This window comes from Acanthochromis polyacanthus, chromosome 4 (genome assembly GCF_021347895.1).
Source record: "Acanthochromis polyacanthus isolate Apoly-LR-REF ecotype Palm Island chromosome 4, KAUST_Apoly_ChrSc, whole genome shotgun sequence".
Taxonomy (NCBI): Eukaryota; Metazoa; Chordata; class Actinopteri; family Pomacentridae; genus Acanthochromis; species Acanthochromis polyacanthus.
In genome coordinates this window covers 45,359,407-45,379,271 of record NC_067116.1, presented here as the reverse complement: position 1 = coordinate 45,379,271, position 19,865 = coordinate 45,359,407, and the positions used below count along the sequence as shown (strand labels likewise).

Sequence of the window (19,865 nt, the reverse complement as noted above, 5' to 3'; positions counted from 1 at the left end):
ATTTTTTTGCTGAATTTTTGGATTTTTTTGCTGAATTTTTGGATTTTTTTCACACAAGAAAACTATATTTGTTGGTTCCCGTAAACGAGGACAACAGCAGGGTTAAAGCGGTCTGCTTTATTCCTGGTAGAGATCTCACCTCTTCTTGAAGATCACAAAGACTCCACCGGCCACGAACAGCAGCAGGATGAAGCAGACGACCGGACCGATCACGATCCAAATCAAACCTTGATCCGCTGCAGAAAACAACAATTACCAGGATGAACGTGTGAAAAGACGAGTGCTGCGGTAAAAAAACAACACTGGAAAGAAACGGTTTAAAGCCCTAAAGCAGACGTTCTGAGCGGTGCAGCTCGCTTCGCTCAGACTTACGGTTGGGCATGAAGAAGTAGGTGGTTTCTGTGAAGGAGCCGTTTCCGGCCAGCGACGTGGCCCGGACCCTCACGCTGTAGTTTCCAGGCTGCACAAGAGAAAGCTTCGTCCCACCGGATTTAAGGTAGGCCGGCCGTGACACGCAGGCGGTGTGATCCTGGACAGAAGACAGAAAAATAACGCTTCAGCAGGAACGATGGCAAACACTGGAGAGTCTGAGCACTAAACGGTGACCCCACACTGAGGAAAAACTACCCTCAACTCAACTTTATGATGAAGTAAACCTGAAATTTCCTTTTGCAGATCTTGCTACACATTTATGAGACTGTAGTCCTGTTTTCACACGACTGTTCTTTGCAATTTGAGTAACTGAGAACAATAAGAAGAGAAAGAATGACAAATAAAAGCAAATAAAAGCATAGAAGAACAGTGCAAGTGTGTGAAAATCATGGAAAACAGTGTCAAATGTTATACCACTGGTGAAAACACACATAAAATGAGATTCCTAACTCTGAGACGACGAGAACAAAGAAAGAATTTTTGACATGTGATGCTGCAAAATAAACATAAATGTGTTTTCAGTGCATTTGTCAGATGTTTTGTTGAATTCTGTATTTAAATAATACTATAATAATGTTTTAATATACAAAAATAACTGAATAAAAGCTGCTTTCAGTGTTCACAGTTAATCCCTCACATGACCTCCTCAGAATCAGTAATTTTAGCATATTTAATGAAGTTTCACCTTCAAACTACGAGTAATTTTAGAGTCAAGTAGAGAAAGGTGGGTTGACTTTCATGGTTTTTATTTGACATTACAGCAGGTGAAAACGTGAAACTATCAGGGCTGAAAAACACATTTGAGGTCTTTTAAAAAAATGCAACAAAATCAGTTTTACATCCATCCAGGAGTCACAATCTAAAGACTAAATCTGTTTTCTTTTCCATAGGCATTGAAGCATCACTATGGGATGTATCCTACTTTAATGTCTACAACACAGAGACAGAAACAACCACTGGATGTGTTTCTGTTTTCTGAGTATTCACCAGAGAAAAGTGCATTCTGGGTAAACTTTACCAGTGACTGAGGGCCTCTTTGTGGTAGTTTGGTGCTTATTTGTGGTAGTTTTGTGTCTCTTTATGGCTGTTTTGTGTATTTTCTGTCCAGTAGTTCCACAGTGAATGCATAGTCCTGACAGTGAAGCATGGAGGTGGAAGTATGATGCTATGAGGATGGAGAAAACTGTAAAAAGTGCTTTTAAGGCTCATATCAGCATGTGTGATAGGTGGTTGGTCAGAACATCAAATATACAGAAAGCTGCTGTTTCACGTGCCTCTCATGTACTGATGAAGTCATCAGGGATAAAAAACTGCAGAAAAAAGCGAACGTGAATGAAAAAGTGAAACATTTAAACACGTGTTTCTGAGGAGGTCAGATTGGATGTTTCCTCACATTTGGTTGATTTTATATCAAATTAAGAGTCAGTGAGACGTCTGCGTGTTAAAATCTGTGGAGTTCTGCCTCCATAGAACAACTCTAAAGCCCTCGTTTTAAATCGAAGCGGGCCGGTTTGTTTGAGCTGCCAGAGCGGCGTGTGGCGGAGATGCAAGCCCATCGCCGCCACTGCATCCCGGTCTTCCTTCCTGCCTCTGTCGCTATGGTAACAGAGCTGCTACCGGCTCCTGGGGTCAGGCGGTGCAGCGATGAATAGCAATGAGAGATGAATCCACACATTTACAGCAAGTAAACAACAACAACAACAGCAGCAGCACTCAGACACACACACATGAAGTTTTAATATGCAAACACACACACACTCTGAGGCAGCACTGGGAGGTTGTAAACAAATATTTCCTTTGTTCCTGCCTCCACACGAGCAGCAGACGGAGTGAACACAGCAAACCTTTCCTCTCCTTCCTCCCCAGAGTCTCTCAGCACATCGCTGCCTCTCCTCTCCTTCATCTCTGTTTTCTGCCGGCTCTTTCTCTCCGTCACTCTTTACATTTCCAGATACTCCCTCCTTCCCCCCCGGACATGTTCCCGAGGATCATTTCTTTCCTAAAGGTTCTGCTACTAACCTCCGTGTCTCCGACCTTCCGGTAGAAAACCTCGTAGAGGATGATGAGGCCGTTGGGTGATTTAGGCCAGTTCCATTTGATCAGAACGTAGGGCGGCTCGGCCATCACGATCTCGTGGGTCACAGGACCGGGGATGTCGTCGGCTTTCCCTGTGGACACGAAGAAAAAAAACACTCAGTGAATTTAGTGCTTCACGAGTTTATTCCTGATGACTAGAACGGACATTTTCTGGAGATTTCCTGCCAGTCTGACCGCTGAGAGCTGCTCAAAGTGCATGAAAGCTTTTAACTAATGTGTGTTTTTTACAACTTTAGCTAATAACACGTTTTTTACTTCTGTATGTTCTTTGCTTTGTGTTTGGCTTCAGTTGGAGCTGCGATTTTAGAAAAAGGTGTCGGCAGCAGAGTCTGACCCGATTACATGTAGAAGGTCCAAAAGCTTCGAGAGTCCGGTAGAACTTCAGATGATCACAGAACAAAAAGGTTTTTTCTTAAATTGCAGCGTTTTGGTGTTCTAACACACATTCATTTGCATTTCCTTCAGATTTCCTGCTGCTGTGATTGTTCAAAGCTGCTGAGATTCGACGCCGATGCTCAAAAAACACCAATATTGATACTAGAAGTGTCTTTTTTATAAACTTAAGCTCATTCTAACAAAAGTTCTCCTTCAGTATCGCTGTCTAATTGCTCCATTAAGATGGTTTTGGCTGCAAGGACATAGATGTGGTCTGTAAACTCTGTGGAGCTTTGGTGCTGGAACACAGAGACACTTAGCGTCCGTTAGCTTCTCTCCTGCTCTCTGGGCTCACATATTCTGGGTTTTAAAGCAGCTGAATTCACATTCAAGCTTTTCTCATTTGGACATTTGTCTGTTTCTGGGTGTGAATTCTGTAATATTTTCATAAAACTCTGAGCTACATTCAGCTCAGAGGAGACTTACACAATAAGGTGAAAAGGAGTTTCTGTAGAAAGTTGGTGCTTTTTTTAGGAACTTGGATTTCTTCTGGAGTTTCTCACCTGACTTCAACAATAAGCTCTCTGTTGTGTTTATTTCTATCATCATGTTTGAGTTTAACAGCTAAACCTTTTAATACGGTGCTGGAATTTACAACAAGCAGTTTGTCAAAATAAAATGAGCTTAAATGTGCAGCTTTACTTTTAAATGAACCCATTAATGTGTAAAACGACAGAGAGACTAATTAATAGAAGAATGATTTAATCTTCATTCATCTGTACTGCTCCACTGGCCAAACGACTCGCTGATAAATCTCCAAAAAGCTGCAAAACTCTTCATTTTCCAAATGAAAATCTCCAAAAACTGAACATGCTCAGTGAATGAGAAGCAGTGTGTTCAAAGATTAACGCCTTGGGAGAAGTTTTTAGGTTCTGAATGAGTTCTGTGGGTTTATGTTCCATAAAAGTGTAATCTGTTCTCCAGTTTGAATTCATAAAAACATGAAGGTAAAATCAACCATTACAGCATGTGAGGCGCTAACGTGCTTTTTGTTGGAGCTTTAGAATCAGGTTTGTATCTTCAAGTGTTTGACTGAAAAATCCACAGAGGAAAACTGAAAAAAGACAAAAAGAATCTGATATTTCTCCTGAACCTGATCACCTCTGGACTTCCCTCACTGATGCTGCAGGTCCAGTAGAACCTCTGTGTGTGTAAAAGATGGTAAACGCAGTAAACGTTTGTTCTCCTCACCCTCCGGCATGGTCCTGGCGCTGACGTACGTCGCCATGCTGCAGCGTTTCAGGTCCGTAGGATGGTTGCAGGCCATGATCTCGATCTTATAGCTGGTGAAGTGATGCAGGTTGGAGATGACCGTGGACTCCTTGGAGAAAACCTTTAACTCCACCTGAGCAGGAAAAACAATCATATCACTTTGTCCTGCTCAGATTAGAACAACCTGTTTGTTTTATACTGTAGTGATGTTTTAGATCCATCTATGCCTTATTTCTGCCTCCTCCTCAGAATAATACCACCATATTTAGCTTTAATTAAATACCAAGGGAAATCTGAAAATGTATTTTACATTTGAATGACTGAAAGGTTTGGTTTTGCTGATTCAGCTGTAAAAGGGATTTGTTCCTCTTTAACCCTCGTGTCGTCCTGTGGATCAAATTGATCCATTTTAAAGTTTTAAAACGTGGGAAAAAATATATTTTCACAGTGAAACTTCTGATGTCCACGTTTTCAACATTTTTGGGAAATCTTTGAACGTTTTTTGGTGGAAAAAAAAGAAATGTTGAAAATGTTTCTGAAGAACATTCACATAAAAAAAATCAACCAAAATCCAGCAAATTCCACTGGATTTGGTTGATTTTTATGTGAATGTTCTTAAAGAAAATATTAGAAGTTTTACTGATATATATGGAATCATTTTAGATATTTTTAGGACTTTGTTGAAACATTTTTACTCATTTTTAAAAAATATTTACAAGAATTTTCTTGCCAAATTTGGGGGATGTTTTAAAAATAAAACTTTTAAGGGAAACTTTTAAGGAATTTTCTTCCTGAAGGTTTTTTTTTGCAAATTTTCAGAAATTTGTGAAATTTTTTTGCTGAATTTCAGGATTTTTTCCAGACAAGGAAACAATATTTTTTGGTGCCTGTAAATGAAGACAACAGGAGGGCTAATAAAAAATGGATGTAAACTTTAAGCTTGGTTTCAGAATATTTTTGGCGTTGTGGTGAGCAGATGTTTGGAAATAAACCGTTTTTAAAAAAGGATCTGCTGATATATCTGAGATCAAGAGTCAAACTTTAACCTGTAAAACAAAAAAGCTGCTGACAGGTTCCAAAGGCGTGTTCTGTTTTTTAAAAATCACCAATATTAGTCAGAATGTGTAAAAGCAGACAGAGTTAGCACATTGAAAACTTTCTGGAGATCCTTAAACTAGTCTTCTGTCGAATATCGTTTAATCAGAAACGATAACCAAATCTAAGTGTAAAATTGTGGAATTCAGTTAAAATCACTTTTTAAAAAATCCATTTGCTCCAAACAGATTTCTGTAAAAAACTAAAAATTCTGCCTTCCGAGTGCGACTGTGAAGCTGTGACTGACTCAGCTTTAACCAACAGCAATGTGGTGAAAATAAAGGGACTTTTTGGCTGAAATGGGCCACTGGGTTTAGACAGAACCAACAGGAAATTTTACGTATTCGTAAATATTCTCAACAGTTTTTCTTCCCATTTTGGTAAAACTGACAATCAAGTGTAGCATCCCTGAACAGTAACTCTGGAAACAACAACGCTAAATCTTCCAAAAGCAAACAGAATGAAGCGTGTCAGACCTTCGATCCTTCCTCGTCTTCGTCTTCGTCTTCAGGCGTCGCCATCGTGGATCCGAACTGCAGACTGGGGATGGTGGTGAGGAAGACAGGAGGCTGGGTGGCGTTGGCGACTCCCACCGAGCGCCGGCGACGAGTTCTGCAGAGAAAACAGCGACAGGGAGGCTTAACTTCAGACAATCTGCAACAGAAAAAAGTTCAAACCTCTGAGTCTGACCGCATGACGTTTACCCACAAAGCTTTCTGCTTTTTCTCTGTTGCCCTCTGGGAGGCGCTACAGTTGCAGTAACCCTCCCGTTGTCCTCATTTACAGCCACCAAAAAATATTGTTTCCTTGTCTGAAAAAAAATCCAGAAATTCAGCAAAAAAAATTCACAAATTTCTGAAAATTTGCAAAACCCTCAGGAAGAAAATTCCTTAAAAGTTTTATTTTAAAAAAATACCCCAAAAATTCTTGTAAATATTTTCAAAAAATGAGTAAAAATCTTCCAAAAAAAAGATTTAAAGTGATTTAAACTATCTAAAGTGATCACATATATACGTCAGTAAAACTTCTGATATTTTCTTTAAGAACATTGGCATAAAAATCAACCAAAATCCAGCGAATTTCACTGGATTTTGGTTGATTTTTATGTGAATGTTCTTAAGAAACATTTTTAACATTTTTTTTCCATCAAAAAATGTTCACAAATTTCCCAAAAATGTAGAAAATGTGGACATCAGAAGTTTCACTGTGAAAATAGAGATTTTTCTCCACATTTTCAAACTTTAAAACCCGCAGGATGACATGAAGGTTAAAATGAGGACAAACAGCCTAAAAACAGCTTCTTTCCGATAGACATGACCACCCTGACCTCTCATCTGTAACAACAGAGCCAGCAGTACCATGTCAATGCAGATAATCACCACCGTCTCTGCTGCTGCTCTACACCACCTCAACATTCACCCTGTTATTTAGATTAGAGATTAGATTTGTAGATTTAGATGTGTAAGACTTTTATCTTGCACTGAAAAGCAGAAGCTCTCCAATCTCGTTGTACACTTCAATTTGGATGCAAATTTAACCTTCAAGAGTCACATAAAGAAAGTGCGCAAGCTAGTCAAGTTCAACCTCTCAAACTTTCGTTTCATCAGACCACAACTGTCACTGCAAGCAGCTAAAATGTTTATGTGTTCCATGGTCCTATCAAACAGAACATATTGTCTAACAACTTGGTCTCAGGCACATAAAACAACACTAACATCCTTGGAGTCACTATACAAACGGACAATAAAAGGACTGGACAAAAAACCAACACGTTATCACCACTGCAATATTCTCCAAACGCAAAAATTGCTGAACTGGGACAATCTCATCAAATATTCAAATCTTCGTTTAATCTATAAAATAATTCACAATCAGGCATCCCCTCCACTCAGTCAATTTGTCAACATCAGAAATACATCACAGTCACAGCCAGTAACAAGAGGAGCAGCTCGAGGGGACTGTTCAATTCCTTACAGAAAAGGTGTGTTTGGTAGGAGCTCCTTCTCTGTAAGAGCTGCTCAGGAATGGAACTCAGTTCCTGTAAACATCTGAGAACCTTCAACATACATTAAAAAATATCTCAAGAACTGGTTATTAACACAACAGACTTGTAACCATTAAGGATCTGTCTTTCCTGCCTGTGTCATTTATGACATTTTGTTATGTTGTCTTTATTGTGTACCATCTTCTAAATGTGTATTAATTACCTTAATTTTTCTATAGATTATGCTGGTCTTATGAAACGTACTCACAGTTTTACTATATGCTTTTAATGTATTGTGTTATTGTAAACTTTGAACTGTATGTTTTATCATTTGACATGTTTGTTTGTTTTTAGGATGAACTATTTTACATCTGTCCAGGGACTACGGATGAAAAATAGCCTTTTGGCTAATTCTGGTGCATTGACAGAAATGTTCATTAATGTACACTGTCCCTGTCAACTAAATAAATAAATGAAATGACAATAAAGCACATTCTATTCTATTCTATTCTAAACACCACCAACTGTTCTGCAGCGACCAAAACTGACCACCGGGTGGAGCCAGCGAGCACTTTAACAACAAATGCCAACCAAAATAGGACCTGAGATGCCCCTTTGTAAGGACACATGCATCACTGAGGACGAATCAGGAGGACTGTCCCCCTGACATCAAATATTTAAACCATTAATTGTCCTGAGCGGCTCCAGAGGGAGGCGAGTTAACGGTGAAGCTACTCAGGTAGAAGAAAAGCCCTTTAGTGCTTTGCGTGACGGAATACGGAAGCAGGAGCATGAAGCCGACGTCGGCCCGTTCACAAACACGGCTGCTGAGGTGAGGGTGAGTTTGCGTGTTTGTGTGGCAGTTTGCATGACTGCCCCCCTGACTGGCACCGGCCATAATGGGGCAGTAATCGCCCCCCCAGGGAGGAGGAGGCGGCCGCTGGGGGTGTTTGTCAGGGAAGGAGGCGGGAGGGGGGGGGGACGGGGGCCAGACACCTCCCAGCCGGGCCCCCCACGGCGGTGCCCAGCACAAAAACAAGCGACCACGGAAAACCACACACACTCATTTCACACACACACGCACACACACACGCACACACACGCTCCACACACACACACACGCACACACACGCTCCACACACACACACACACACACACACACACACACACACACACACACACACACTGTGGAGGCCGGGGGATTCGGGGCTGGCACCGAGCCTCTTGGAGACACCCAACGTGACGGCCGGACAAAAGCGGAGTGATGGAGTTTGGCTGCACTGAGGGGCTCCCTGATACCAACAAAAAACAAAGTGAGCTCCTCCTGAGGCTCCGCTGGGGGCAGAGAGAAACACACCGACGTCTGAAGGTACGGCAGCTTTTTAAACGTCTGTAGGTTCTCATTCATCCAGGTCATGGTATCCAAAGTTGTTTAAATCAATCCCCTGGACTTTTGTGGACTGATTTAAACAACTTTGGAGCTTTTTAAACCTACAGAAGTTCATGAAAAACTGGTGCAAAACTGGTGTACAGCAACAAGAACAAAGCTTAAAGCGACCGAAGGTTTGGGGGTGGAACATGTTCTGAAATAAATCATTTAACCCTCCCGTTGTCCTCATTTATGGGCACCAAAAAATATTGTTTCCTTGTCTGAAAAAAGTCCAAAAATTCTGCAAAAAATTCCACAAATTTATGAAAATCTGCAAAACCTTCAGAAAGAAAATTCCAATAATTCCTTAAAAGTTTCCCTTAAAAGTTTTATTTTTAAAAAAATCCCCTAAATTTGGCAAGATAAATAAATATTTTCAAAAAATGAGTAAAAATCTTCCAAAAAAATCCTAAAAATATCTAAAGTGATTCCATATATATCAGCAAAACTTCTGATATTTTCTTGAAGAACATTCAGAAAAATCACCAAAATCCAGCTAACTTCACTGGATTCCAGGTTTTTCAAATAATAGAAGTTGAATAAATTAAAGAAATGTCGCTTTTTTTTAATGATGTACAGCGTGTTAATGTTCATCTCTCTTCTTCTAGTCATGGTTGTTCTGTTTCCATAGAGGTGAAAACCTAGAAACAGCCCTGTGTTCTGCAGCTTAATAAAACTCTAAAAAACACCAGCAAAAATGCAAACCTACAGCTACTTTCCTGAAACATTCCTGTAATTCTGAAGCTGTCTGCCTGCTCTGGAGATGCTCAGATGTTCTGACTGCAGCCCACCTGCTCTCAAACACTTCGTTGTGGAGGTAGTTCTCGAAGGTCTTGCGGTACTCGATCTCCTCCTGCTCCTTCTTCAGCTGGTTGTCTGTTTTGGGGCAGGCGCAGCATTTCCCCCCCGAGGTCGGCTCGTCCGTGTGGTTCCACTTCTGCTCGTCCTCGCTGTCCAGGTGTGTCGGCGTTCGGGACGGCAGCTTCATACCTGAGCAGCAGAAACAGGCGTGAAGTGCAGACAGAGAGCAGTGGAAGCGGCTGGATTTAGACCTTCTTAGACCTGGATTTTTACCTTGCAGGCAGTAGTCGAACTTGTAGAGGTCGCTGTCCTCGGGCTGCTTGCGGCAGATGACCCGATAGTGGGTGATGTTTCCGTTGGGGCTGGTGGGAGGTTTCCACTTCAGGATGATCTGAGAGGAGGAGTTGGAGGAGGAGATGGGGTCCAGAGGCACAGAGGGCTCTGAGGAGGGAGAACAGGAAGATGCAGATCAGCGCTGAGGATGAGTTACAGTCCTACGTAACCTCCTGAACCCCACTTTACAACCACAGCTGCTCCCAGGAGACCTCCAGCTGTCATATTTCACTCAACACCTGGAAACATGTGTTGTGAATATTCCTGTAAGCTGTAATTATGTTCTGCATGAAGAGGAATCTGAGGAACATCAGTGTTTTTCAACTTGTAGAACAATCTGTGCAAAACCTGGACTTTAAACACCACAAATGTCAAAAGATTGTCTTATTTTATCTCATTTAACTTGAACGGAAGCAGGCGATGCATAAAACACAAAAACGGCTCATCTTTTACTGGACAACGAAGCTGGAGATGTTCAGGAGAAAGCAGAGGAGGAGGATCGCTGTTCAGCAAACACAGATGTGAACAACGCAGACGGGAAAACATGCAAACACGCTGCAAATTATTTATGAGGAAGGAAATGCACCGAGGACATTTGTTTTGCTGCGACGGCAGACATCTGAGAGGTGAAGCGAGAGGCCGGATCCACACAGCCGGCTTTGTTTGAGTAAAGCAGCTGGACAGACATGAGCTAAAAGAGGTGTCTGATGGGAGTTACTGAGCCTCATCTGAAGCTCCTTCTGCACAAAACAGACCAACGACATGTTCATGACTTCACTCAGACCAACAGCTTGTTATGGTGGAGAGCTGTGAAGAATATCACAAACCTATTATGGTAAAAAAAAAGTACTGATGCTGCTAAAGATGTGACAGAGAAATGTTGTTTATCATGTCAGGTAATAGATTTATTTTCCCTCTCAGTGCATAATTCACATTAAAACTCCAACACTGTCCCATAATGAAGAAGACGTGGAAATAACTTTAGTTTTTGCTCAAATCAAAGTGAAAGCTCTAGATTGAACATTCTGTGTGCTAGATACCAACAGACTGATCAGTTTGTGTTCTACTAGCAGTTTAAACAACATTTATGCATTTTCTGCATCACAAATGATGATTTCTCTGGGTTCAGTAGGGTTACTAACAGATGAAACCTCAGCTGAGGATCCGTTAGGCTCAGAATGGAATAAACTGGTGAAAAAGTGGCGCTTCTTGCAGCTGATTTAAATCCCAAACTATGATCAGAACGTCCTTCAGAGCAGCATCACCGCATTTGTCAAAACTCTTAACTTAGCCCTCCTGTTGTCCTCATTTACCAAAAAATACTGTTTCCTTGTCTGAAAAAAATCCAAAGATTCAGCAAAAAAAATGCTAGCCTAGCCGCGCTAGACCCATGTTCTGAAGGCACAAGGGTCTAGGACCGCTCGACAGGGAGGGAGGCGGGCTAAAAGGTTGTCTATCAAATCACTCTGCAGCAATTGGGTAGGTATACAACCAATCAGTGCAACGAATAGGCTGACGTAGTTCCTAGAGCGCCGGATTGTGGCTAAGTCCCATTAGCTTCCCAACCAGTGGAGCCAACTGGTATATTAAGGATTTGCCATATCCCGTCGGCATAAGTCCAAATACATCTTTCTTCTCAATGAAACACTTCAGTGCCGTCCTTTGTTTATCTTTCAAGTTGAATTTTAGCTTCAAATCTTTAAGGGCTGTGGCCAAAGTCGAGTCCAAAGATAACTGTTTATTGTTTCCGGTTGTTTCTGTCAGAATCGTCGCGCCTCTGTCGTCACTTAGTTACGCCCGCCTTCTGACTCTACACTTCATGGTGATTGGTCCGGCCAGTTTGAGGAGAATCCAGCCTCCAGCCTTATGGAGGGTAACTAGACCCACCCTGGCAGAGAATTAAATTCGTTGCCGTGGGTTGTCTAGCGCGGCTAGGCTACAAAAATTCCACAAAAATTTGCAAAACCTTCAGGAAGAAAATTACAATAATTCCTTAAAAGTTTCCCTTAAAAATATGTATTTAAAAAAATCCCCCAAATTTGGCAAGAAAATTCTTGTAAATATTTTCAAAAAAATTAGTAAAAATCTTCAAAAAAAATCCTAAACATATCTAAAATGATTCCATATATATCAGTAAAAATTGTAATAAAAAATTACATAAAAAATTTTGGTTGATTTTTATGTGAATGTTCTTAAGAAAAGTTTAACATCTTTTTTTCCACCTAAAAATTTCCCAAAATTTCCCAAAAATGTAGAAGATGTGGACATCAGAAGCTTCACTGTTAAAAAATTTTTTTTTCTCCACATTTTCAAACTTTAAAAGGGCTCAGTTTTGACCTGCAGGATGACAGGAGGGTGAAGGTTCAACACACTAATCTCACCACACAGGAAACTGCTCATGAATTTGGGTTAAAAAGCGTAAAGCTCTATAACTGTGATTTTCTATCTAATTTCTTCATGAGCCCACAGTAAAGACCTTCTCCCTCTGATGTGTTCTGACTCACTGGAGGCGTTGGTTCGGACGTAGATGATCTCGCTCTTGGCTCCGTGGACCTGGTGCTCGTCGGACGCAGACAGCTGGGTCTTCACCATGATGGCGTACTGGGTCCAGGGCTTCAGCGGCCGGATCAGGTGACCCGGATCCTCGCCCTTCTTGCCTTCCGTGGGGCGAGACGGCGGGTCGACGTCGGCGATCGCCCAGCTGTTGGAGCCGCAGGCGTCCTGTCCGTCGAACTCCGTCACGTTCTTAAACGGCCTGAAGCAGACGGAGGAAAAAAGTAGATCAGCGGGTGGAAATGAAGCAGAAGGAGGTAGAAGGACGACGTGGAGCGATGAGACAAGAGAAGAAGTGATAATTAGAAGGAAATAAACGCAAAAACAGACAAATAATGAGGAAGTAAGACATCTCCAAATGGATTCTAGACAGAGAGCAGGTCAGAATTGTACGTGCAAGTCACATGATTAAGTGCATTAAAGAAATAGAGTGTTCAAGGTGATTCTGTATTCTGTAGGTCCTCAAGTTATGTTTCCTGCTTTGATGGAACATCAGAACCAGGTTCAGCTTCAGATACAAACTCTCTGATTAATTTATTACAACATCGTGATCAAAGGCTGCCCTGAGGTGGAGAAAGCCCCAGAATTCCTCACTAATACTGATCAAATTTAGTTTTTTGTGATTTACGTACGCCTCTTTGTAGAGAACCATGAATCCCAGCAGGTCTCTGAAGTCCAGCGGCCAGAACTGGTCCCACTTCAGCATGATCATGTTGGACGTCGTCTTGATCAGATTGAATTTCAGCAGCTTCGTCTCACCTGAGGAACAAAACGGGACAAAACTCAGCACAGCCCAAAAACCTCATTAGATACGGCTTTTATTTCGTTTTGGATCAGTTTAACCATCTGTGTTTTTGCTCCTGTGGGCTCATTTTTCCCAAACATAAAGCCCTGAATCTCTTTGGAAACACAACAACCATGACTAGAAGCAGAAAGGACTCAGAAATATCAGTATGACACAGCTATAATGCCACATTTTATAGAAATCTTTTTTAAAAGGTGTCGCCTATCTGGTATGTGCAAACACTGCCTGCAGTTCATCCCAAAAGTCTTTTATTTTTTGGCTCATGACTGTGGGTCACATTTGAATCTAGCTATTCCAAACCATTTATTTTTAGCACATTTTTAAATAAGACATGATTTTAGTTGAATATCATTATTTGAAGCTTTGATTTGTTTATTTTTTGTAGATAAAAGTCACAAATGATGAGGACCTTCAGGATGTTGGAAATCTGACGGGTCTCTGTGGTTTACAGTTTTTGGTTCTGATAAATGGAATAATTCATGAAAAATAGCACATATTTTAAATTTTATGGCAGATTTTGGGATCCAGAGGGCTAAAGTTGTCTGTCTGCCATTATTAAATCTGTGCAGTATGACACAGCTATGATGTCACACGTTATAGGAAGAAAAAAGAAAATAGTGTCCTGAGGTTCAAATTCAATAATTCCTTAAAAGTTTCCCTGAAAAATTTTATTTAAAAAAAAAAACCCTAAATTTGGCAAGAAAATTCTTGTAAATATTTTCAAAAAATTAGTAAAATTGTCCAAAATAAATCTTAAAAATTTCCAAAGCAATTAAATATATATCAGTAAAACTTCTAACTAAACAAAATAACAAAATATCTCCATTTTACACATATTTGCATTTATTTGAAAGAAAAAAAAATATGTTAAGAACTGAAAAATGGTAGTTAATAAATAAATATATAGATTATTATTATTATTGTTGTTGTTAATAATAAGAATAATGTTGCTTTATATATTTTCCCTGATTTGTTAAATTATATATAATAAATCATAAAATTAGAGAAAAAATATCAAATTACACATTGACTGTAAAAAAAAATCAAAACTTCTATAACAAATTCCCCAAAATTTCAGAAAAATTTGTAAGACCTTCTGGAATAAAATTCCAATAATTCTTTGAAAGTTTCCCTCAAAAATTTTATTTGAAAAAAAACTTCCCCAAATGTGGCAAGAAAATTCTTGTAAATATTCTCAAAAAATTAGTAAAAATCGTCCAAAATAAATCTTAAAATTTTCCAAAGTGATTAAATATATATCAGTAAAACTTCTATTATTTCTTTAAGAACATTCACATAAAAATCAACCAAAATCCAGAGAAATTCACTGGATTTTTGTTGATTTTTTAACATTTCTTTTTTTTCCCCATCAAAAATTGTTTTTTTCCTAAAAATGTTGAAAATGTGGACATCAGAAGTTTCACTGTGAAAATAGTTTTTTTCCACATTTTCAAACAGGACGATACCAGGGTTCAATCTGAAATTTACATTTTTCTGCATTTAATCTATAGACGACCAACACCAAAACCACAGGCTGTGCACATTTACTGAAGCAGGAATATCTTCTTTACATCTGCACTAAACGTCAGTACGGCGGTGAAAGCTTCATCATCTTACAGGACGCCTGGTCTCCGTTGTTGCGGACAGCGATGTCGTTCTTCTGGTTGCGCTCCTTGGTTCCCGTCACTTGCTCCATCTTGCTGATTTCGGACATGCACAGCTTGGAGTTGTAGTGGAAGAACATGCGTCCTCGCTGGATGGTCAGGTTGTGTTTGGACCAATCCCACAGCTCACGGAGGTTCTGGTTGTCCAGCGCGTAGAAGGCGTAACTACTGCAGGAGACGGAGGGAAAACACAGGAATTCATCACAACGTAGGACACGGAGAGGGAGGAGAAGGTTAACATTTTATGCTGCATTCATGCATTTTGGTGGAACATCTGACAGAAAACGAGGAATTTATGGGAGCGATCTCAGGCAACTTCCAGGAAAATGTCGGCAAAATTCAAACATTACTGTTTATCTTTGCATCCAAAATATGCAAACTACAGCCATGGCCATAAGTTTGGACACAGCATGACTTCCTGTGTCTGTTTTGATGTCTATTACAGAACATAACTAATATTTTTTGACAGCACCAGTTTAATTAGTCAACAAATCAACAAGGGATATAATATTATCAATAAATTCCAACAATTGGAACAACTTTGTTCCCAAAACATAATATTAGAAGAAAATAACAAAAAATGCAGTACTTTCACAACCGAATATGGTAAGAATAACAAAATGACACCAAACTCTTTTGATGTTTTTTTTAAATATGAAACTTAACATAGTTCTCAGGAGTTGTGTACTGTATTGTAAGTGACAATTTTGTGGTATTTTCTAAGATTCACAAGCCTCATGGTACTTGTGTCCAAACTTATGGCCATGGATGTACGATTGAGGCTGATGATAAGGAGGAGGAGGTGTAACTGAAGACGGCGGAGGACTTACTCTCCCTCCAGATGTTCCCCCCGGATGATGCGAAGTTTCCGGAGGAAGGACAGAGAGACCAGAGCGTAAGCCCTGCGAACAGTCAGGTAGCCGGTGATCTCCTCAAGCTGACCCAGACTGGCCTCCAGCTCTGCTGCGATGTTGTCTGCAGGGAGGAATAACATACATGACTGAAAGCTGGCACAAAAGACATGAAACATGCAACAATGCTGCTTCATGAGTCCTCAGCATTAGAACAGCTGACATTCACAAAGCATGGGCAGATAAATACACCTGTAATGCACTAATAAGACTGGGTCTAAACTAACAGCAGCTTATCAAACTGTTTAAATAACCAAAAGCTCATTTTCTTTATGACACTGAACCAGCTGTGACGGCGCTCCAACCTGACTAATGATTTACCTGCAGCTGATAAACGGTGACAGCTCACCTGTGTGATATGAAGAAAAGTTCACCGTGACCTGCTCCATGCTGATAATTTATAATAACGAGGATTTAACAAGGTTACCGACGCTGCAGGTTGTTAACAAACTCAGAGGAAGTGACAAATTAAACTGAAGATTTGTATTTTATTGGACATTACAGTGTGAAATAGATGTGAAACTGTCGTGTAAACTGAATGAGAAAATGCATAATGTGACGTTCAAACTGCGTCTTTGGCTCTCTTGTGATGTTTCTGGACCAATATTGGTAAAATAACGACATCCTACATGTGAAAACGTGCTCAGCTCTTCCGCTTTACAGACGCTCACATGGATCCTGCTGCAGGTTTTTAATAAACTCAGAGGAAAAACTCCTGCAAACAGCTGGATGTGACAAACTGATGTTAACGTCTGCTGGAAAAACTGATTCTAAACAGCTGATTTACTTCAGTCAAGTTTGACTTTTAGGGACATTTTAGTTTGTAGCTTCTAAACGTGAATGAGAAGCGTGTTGTGTCACGTCTAAACTGTGTAATTTTTGCTCTCTGTGGTGTTGTTGGACCTGAAATATTAGCTTTTGGTACCCATCATTAATATGAGCGGTCGGCGTCTGGTTTCGTGGACATTGCATTGCAGTTTGTAGTCTAACAGATGTAAAATTTCAGGGAGAAGTAAAGGAAGAAGGTGTTTTGTGATGTTCAAACTGTATCTTTTGCTCTCTTGTGATGTTTCCAGACCAATATCAATGTTTAAATATGAAGAAAATCTTCCTTAAATTGCATTACATAACTCAAAGTACGGTTGTTGTTGCAACTTTTACAGAAAAGTGAGCGGGATGCTGATGGAGAGGACCGGCTGTCGTCAGATTTACAGAATGGACTGGAGGTCTAAGAGGGCTGCCGACTGAGGAAGGTGATAGCGGAGGAAGCAGTAAACAGGGAAACAGAGCTGCAGCAGGCCGGGCGGGGGGTGAGGTGCAGCAGTACTCACTCCCTCCTCGGATCTTGATGATCATGTTGCCGTGGAGAACAGTGCAGCCTCTCAGGGCCTGAGCCGAAGTCACCGAGTCGATGGTCTTGTTCCCCACGCACAGCTTAGGACAGAGGCCAGCGCACGGCGAACACGTCAACCTGCAGAGGAACACGTCACAGATCAGAGCGAGGTGAAGGCGTGTTTTCATGCGTGTGTCCACATTCACAGCAGTCAGGCCTTCTGCAGACGCATCGCAGAACAACCCGACCGGTTTCAGAGAAAGGACAACAGAAAATACCACAAATGTTTGTGAGTGCAGTAATCAGAGCTGGAATGGTATGAGGCAGGAATGCTGGGCGACGGGCCGGTGTGGCGTGGGCCTTTTCTCACAACAAGGCCCAGTCTGTTCACTGCAATTTAAGATACACATTTCTTCCATTCTGATTTTCGTATGTAGGCAGATTCATGTCGAGCTTGTTGTGTGTTTGTTCTGTTGTTGGATTTAACCCTCGTGTCGTCCTGCAGGTCAAAATAACCCGTTTTAAAGTTTGAAAATGTGAAGAAAAATAATTCAGTGAAACTTCTGATTTCCACAGTGTTGGGAAATTTTAGAACATTTTTTATTGGAAAAAAAGAAATGTTAAAAATGTTTCGAAGATTCAGAAAAAAAAAATCAACCAAATTCCAGTGAATTACTCTGGATTTTGGTTGATTTTTATGTGAATGTTCTTAAAAAATAGTAGTTTTACTGATATAAATGGAATCACTTTGGATATTTTTAGGATTTTTTTGGAAGATTTTTACTCATTTTTGAAAATATTTACAAGATTTTTTTGCCAAATTTGGGGGATTTTTTTGAAATAAAACTTTCAAGAGAAACTTTTAAGGAATTATTGAATTTTCTTCCTGGAGGTTTTACAAATTTTCAGAAATTTGTGAAATTTTTTGCTGAATTTTTGGATTTTTTTCAGACAAGGAAACATTTTTTTAGTGCTCGTAAATGAAGACAACGGGAGGGTTAAACACATCAAATGTAGGACAATCTGAACACATCATTTACTATTTGTCAAACAAAGACTTTCTAACAGTTGTAAAGATCATGATTATCACACCAGTGTTTAGTTTCCACTGATTCCTGTAACTCTGAATGTTCTGTGATGGAATCGTTAAAAAACATGAATCTTTGTCTCAAAAAATCAATCACACATTTTGGTTCTTTCATAGATGAACAGATAGAAGGTCTGCTGGAAATAAGACGAAATCTGCTGGGTCAAAAACAAACATACAGCAGTTCTAATATTCGGTTAAATGTCCACCTCTACTAGGTGATTTTCAAGCCTCTGGTTGCTTCTTTGACCGCTCTCCTTGACATAATTTGTGCAGTTCAGCTGCATCAGCTGCTTTTCTGACTGGCTTTAAGTCAGGACTTTAGGGAGACCAGTCTAGAACCGTCATTCCAGCCTGATGGAACCATTTCTTTTTGATCCATCTGACCATAGAACTCTCCTCTAGAAGGTCTTTTATTTGTCCATGTGATCAGCAGCAGACTCCAGTGGAGCTTCAACGTTCCGCCTCTAGACAAAGAAGTCGTACAGCGTTCATTCAATCACTAATTTAGAGAAAATTATGAGTTACAGGAATCATTGTAAACCCAAGACTGCCGTGATATGCTTTAAAAGTGTACGTAAATGCTGTTCACAGCTGTAAAAGATGTGTGAGCAATCTGAATGAACTGACAGGAAGTGTGAGGTTTCTCCAAGGCAGACAATTCACTCAATGAGCTGCGGTAAATCTGCGTAATTCTCTCAATTAATTTGATAAGTCACGTAATAAATCCATAGGCTTCCAGGAGTGGAATCAGATTACACAATCTCTCAGCAACATCTGCGCCTGCTTGATTTTTATTAGCACAGCAACCGCTTACAACAGGAACGACAAAGCGACTGGAACACCAGCTGCAGCTCCCGACACACATTCCTCTGTTTTTTCTGTTAGTGACGTGCTCACAATCCCAACCACACATATGCAGAGCAACGAGGCCTCGACAGCAGCCTTTCAGGAAATTCATCCACAAAAGGCCGCACAGAGAAAAGGGGCCCTTGAAGCCCTTTCAACAGAACATAATCCCTCTTTTAACTTCGCCCGCAGCCTTAAAAATTCCGCATCTCGGCTTGTTTTTGTCGGGTAAAAACTTCAACGCGTCGCTTCTGAAAGCAGCGGTTTACTATTTACGGCAGAGGCACGTACATCGGGGCAAATTTGTCATCTAATTTGCTGCAAATCAGATTAGCGGGGACGACGGCACGGGGTCATTAGATAAATTTGGAAGCATCCCAATCAGAGTTTCAGCTCTCCGGGCTGACATCAAACAAGGCACCTTTTTAAAGCAGCGCCTGTGCCCCGGGAACAGCTAACAAAGGATGCTGTTGTTCCCCGCTGGTGTTCAAGATTAACTGGCGTTCCGATCATCTGGTGATATTCAGTGAGCGAGGCAGCGGTTACAACGGCAACACATAGCATAGGTGACTGTACCGATGCCTGTTTAAAACACACAGATGTCTACAAACTGTTCCGAAATGTTCTTGTTGTCAGCTTGAACGTTGTCGTTATTGCTCTGTTGGGACTCACGGCTGTTCAGTCTACCAGTAAAATACTCGGTTTAATGAGGACTTCCACCTAACGGAGTGGAAATATCGCTTCACTGCGGCAGTGTGTGATGATCTCCATCAGATTAACTGGTGACAGTCTGTGGCCTCAGTCCGACGGTCAGTCAGAAACAGCAAGAGAAGTTCTAATACCGT

The 19,865-nt window shown here is 40.6% G+C and overlaps 1 protein-coding gene across 1 annotated transcript in view; it reads right to left on the bottom strand.

Annotated features, from left to right (window-relative positions):
* The window catches only part of insrb (insulin receptor b), a 125,088-nt gene that overhangs the window by 12,206 nt on the left and 93,017 nt on the right, over window positions 1-19,865 (bottom strand). Inside the window, exons 6-17 of the mRNA XM_051947695.1 lie at window positions 17,083-17,222; window positions 15,671-15,815; window positions 14,794-15,008; window positions 13,004-13,130; window positions 12,323-12,573; window positions 9,759-9,926; window positions 9,476-9,674; window positions 5,748-5,883; window positions 4,156-4,309; window positions 2,452-2,600; window positions 373-529; window positions 140-236 (exon numbers count right to left, since the gene is read on the bottom strand). Of these exons, the coding sequence (XP_051803655.1) occupies window positions 140-236; window positions 373-529; window positions 2,452-2,600; window positions 4,156-4,309; window positions 5,748-5,883; window positions 9,476-9,674; window positions 9,759-9,926; window positions 12,323-12,573; window positions 13,004-13,130; window positions 14,794-15,008; window positions 15,671-15,815; window positions 17,083-17,222 (1,938 nt within the window). The remainder of the gene's footprint in view (window positions 1-139; window positions 237-372; window positions 530-2,451; window positions 2,601-4,155; window positions 4,310-5,747; window positions 5,884-9,475; window positions 9,675-9,758; window positions 9,927-12,322; window positions 12,574-13,003; window positions 13,131-14,793; window positions 15,009-15,670; window positions 15,816-17,082; window positions 17,223-19,865) is intronic.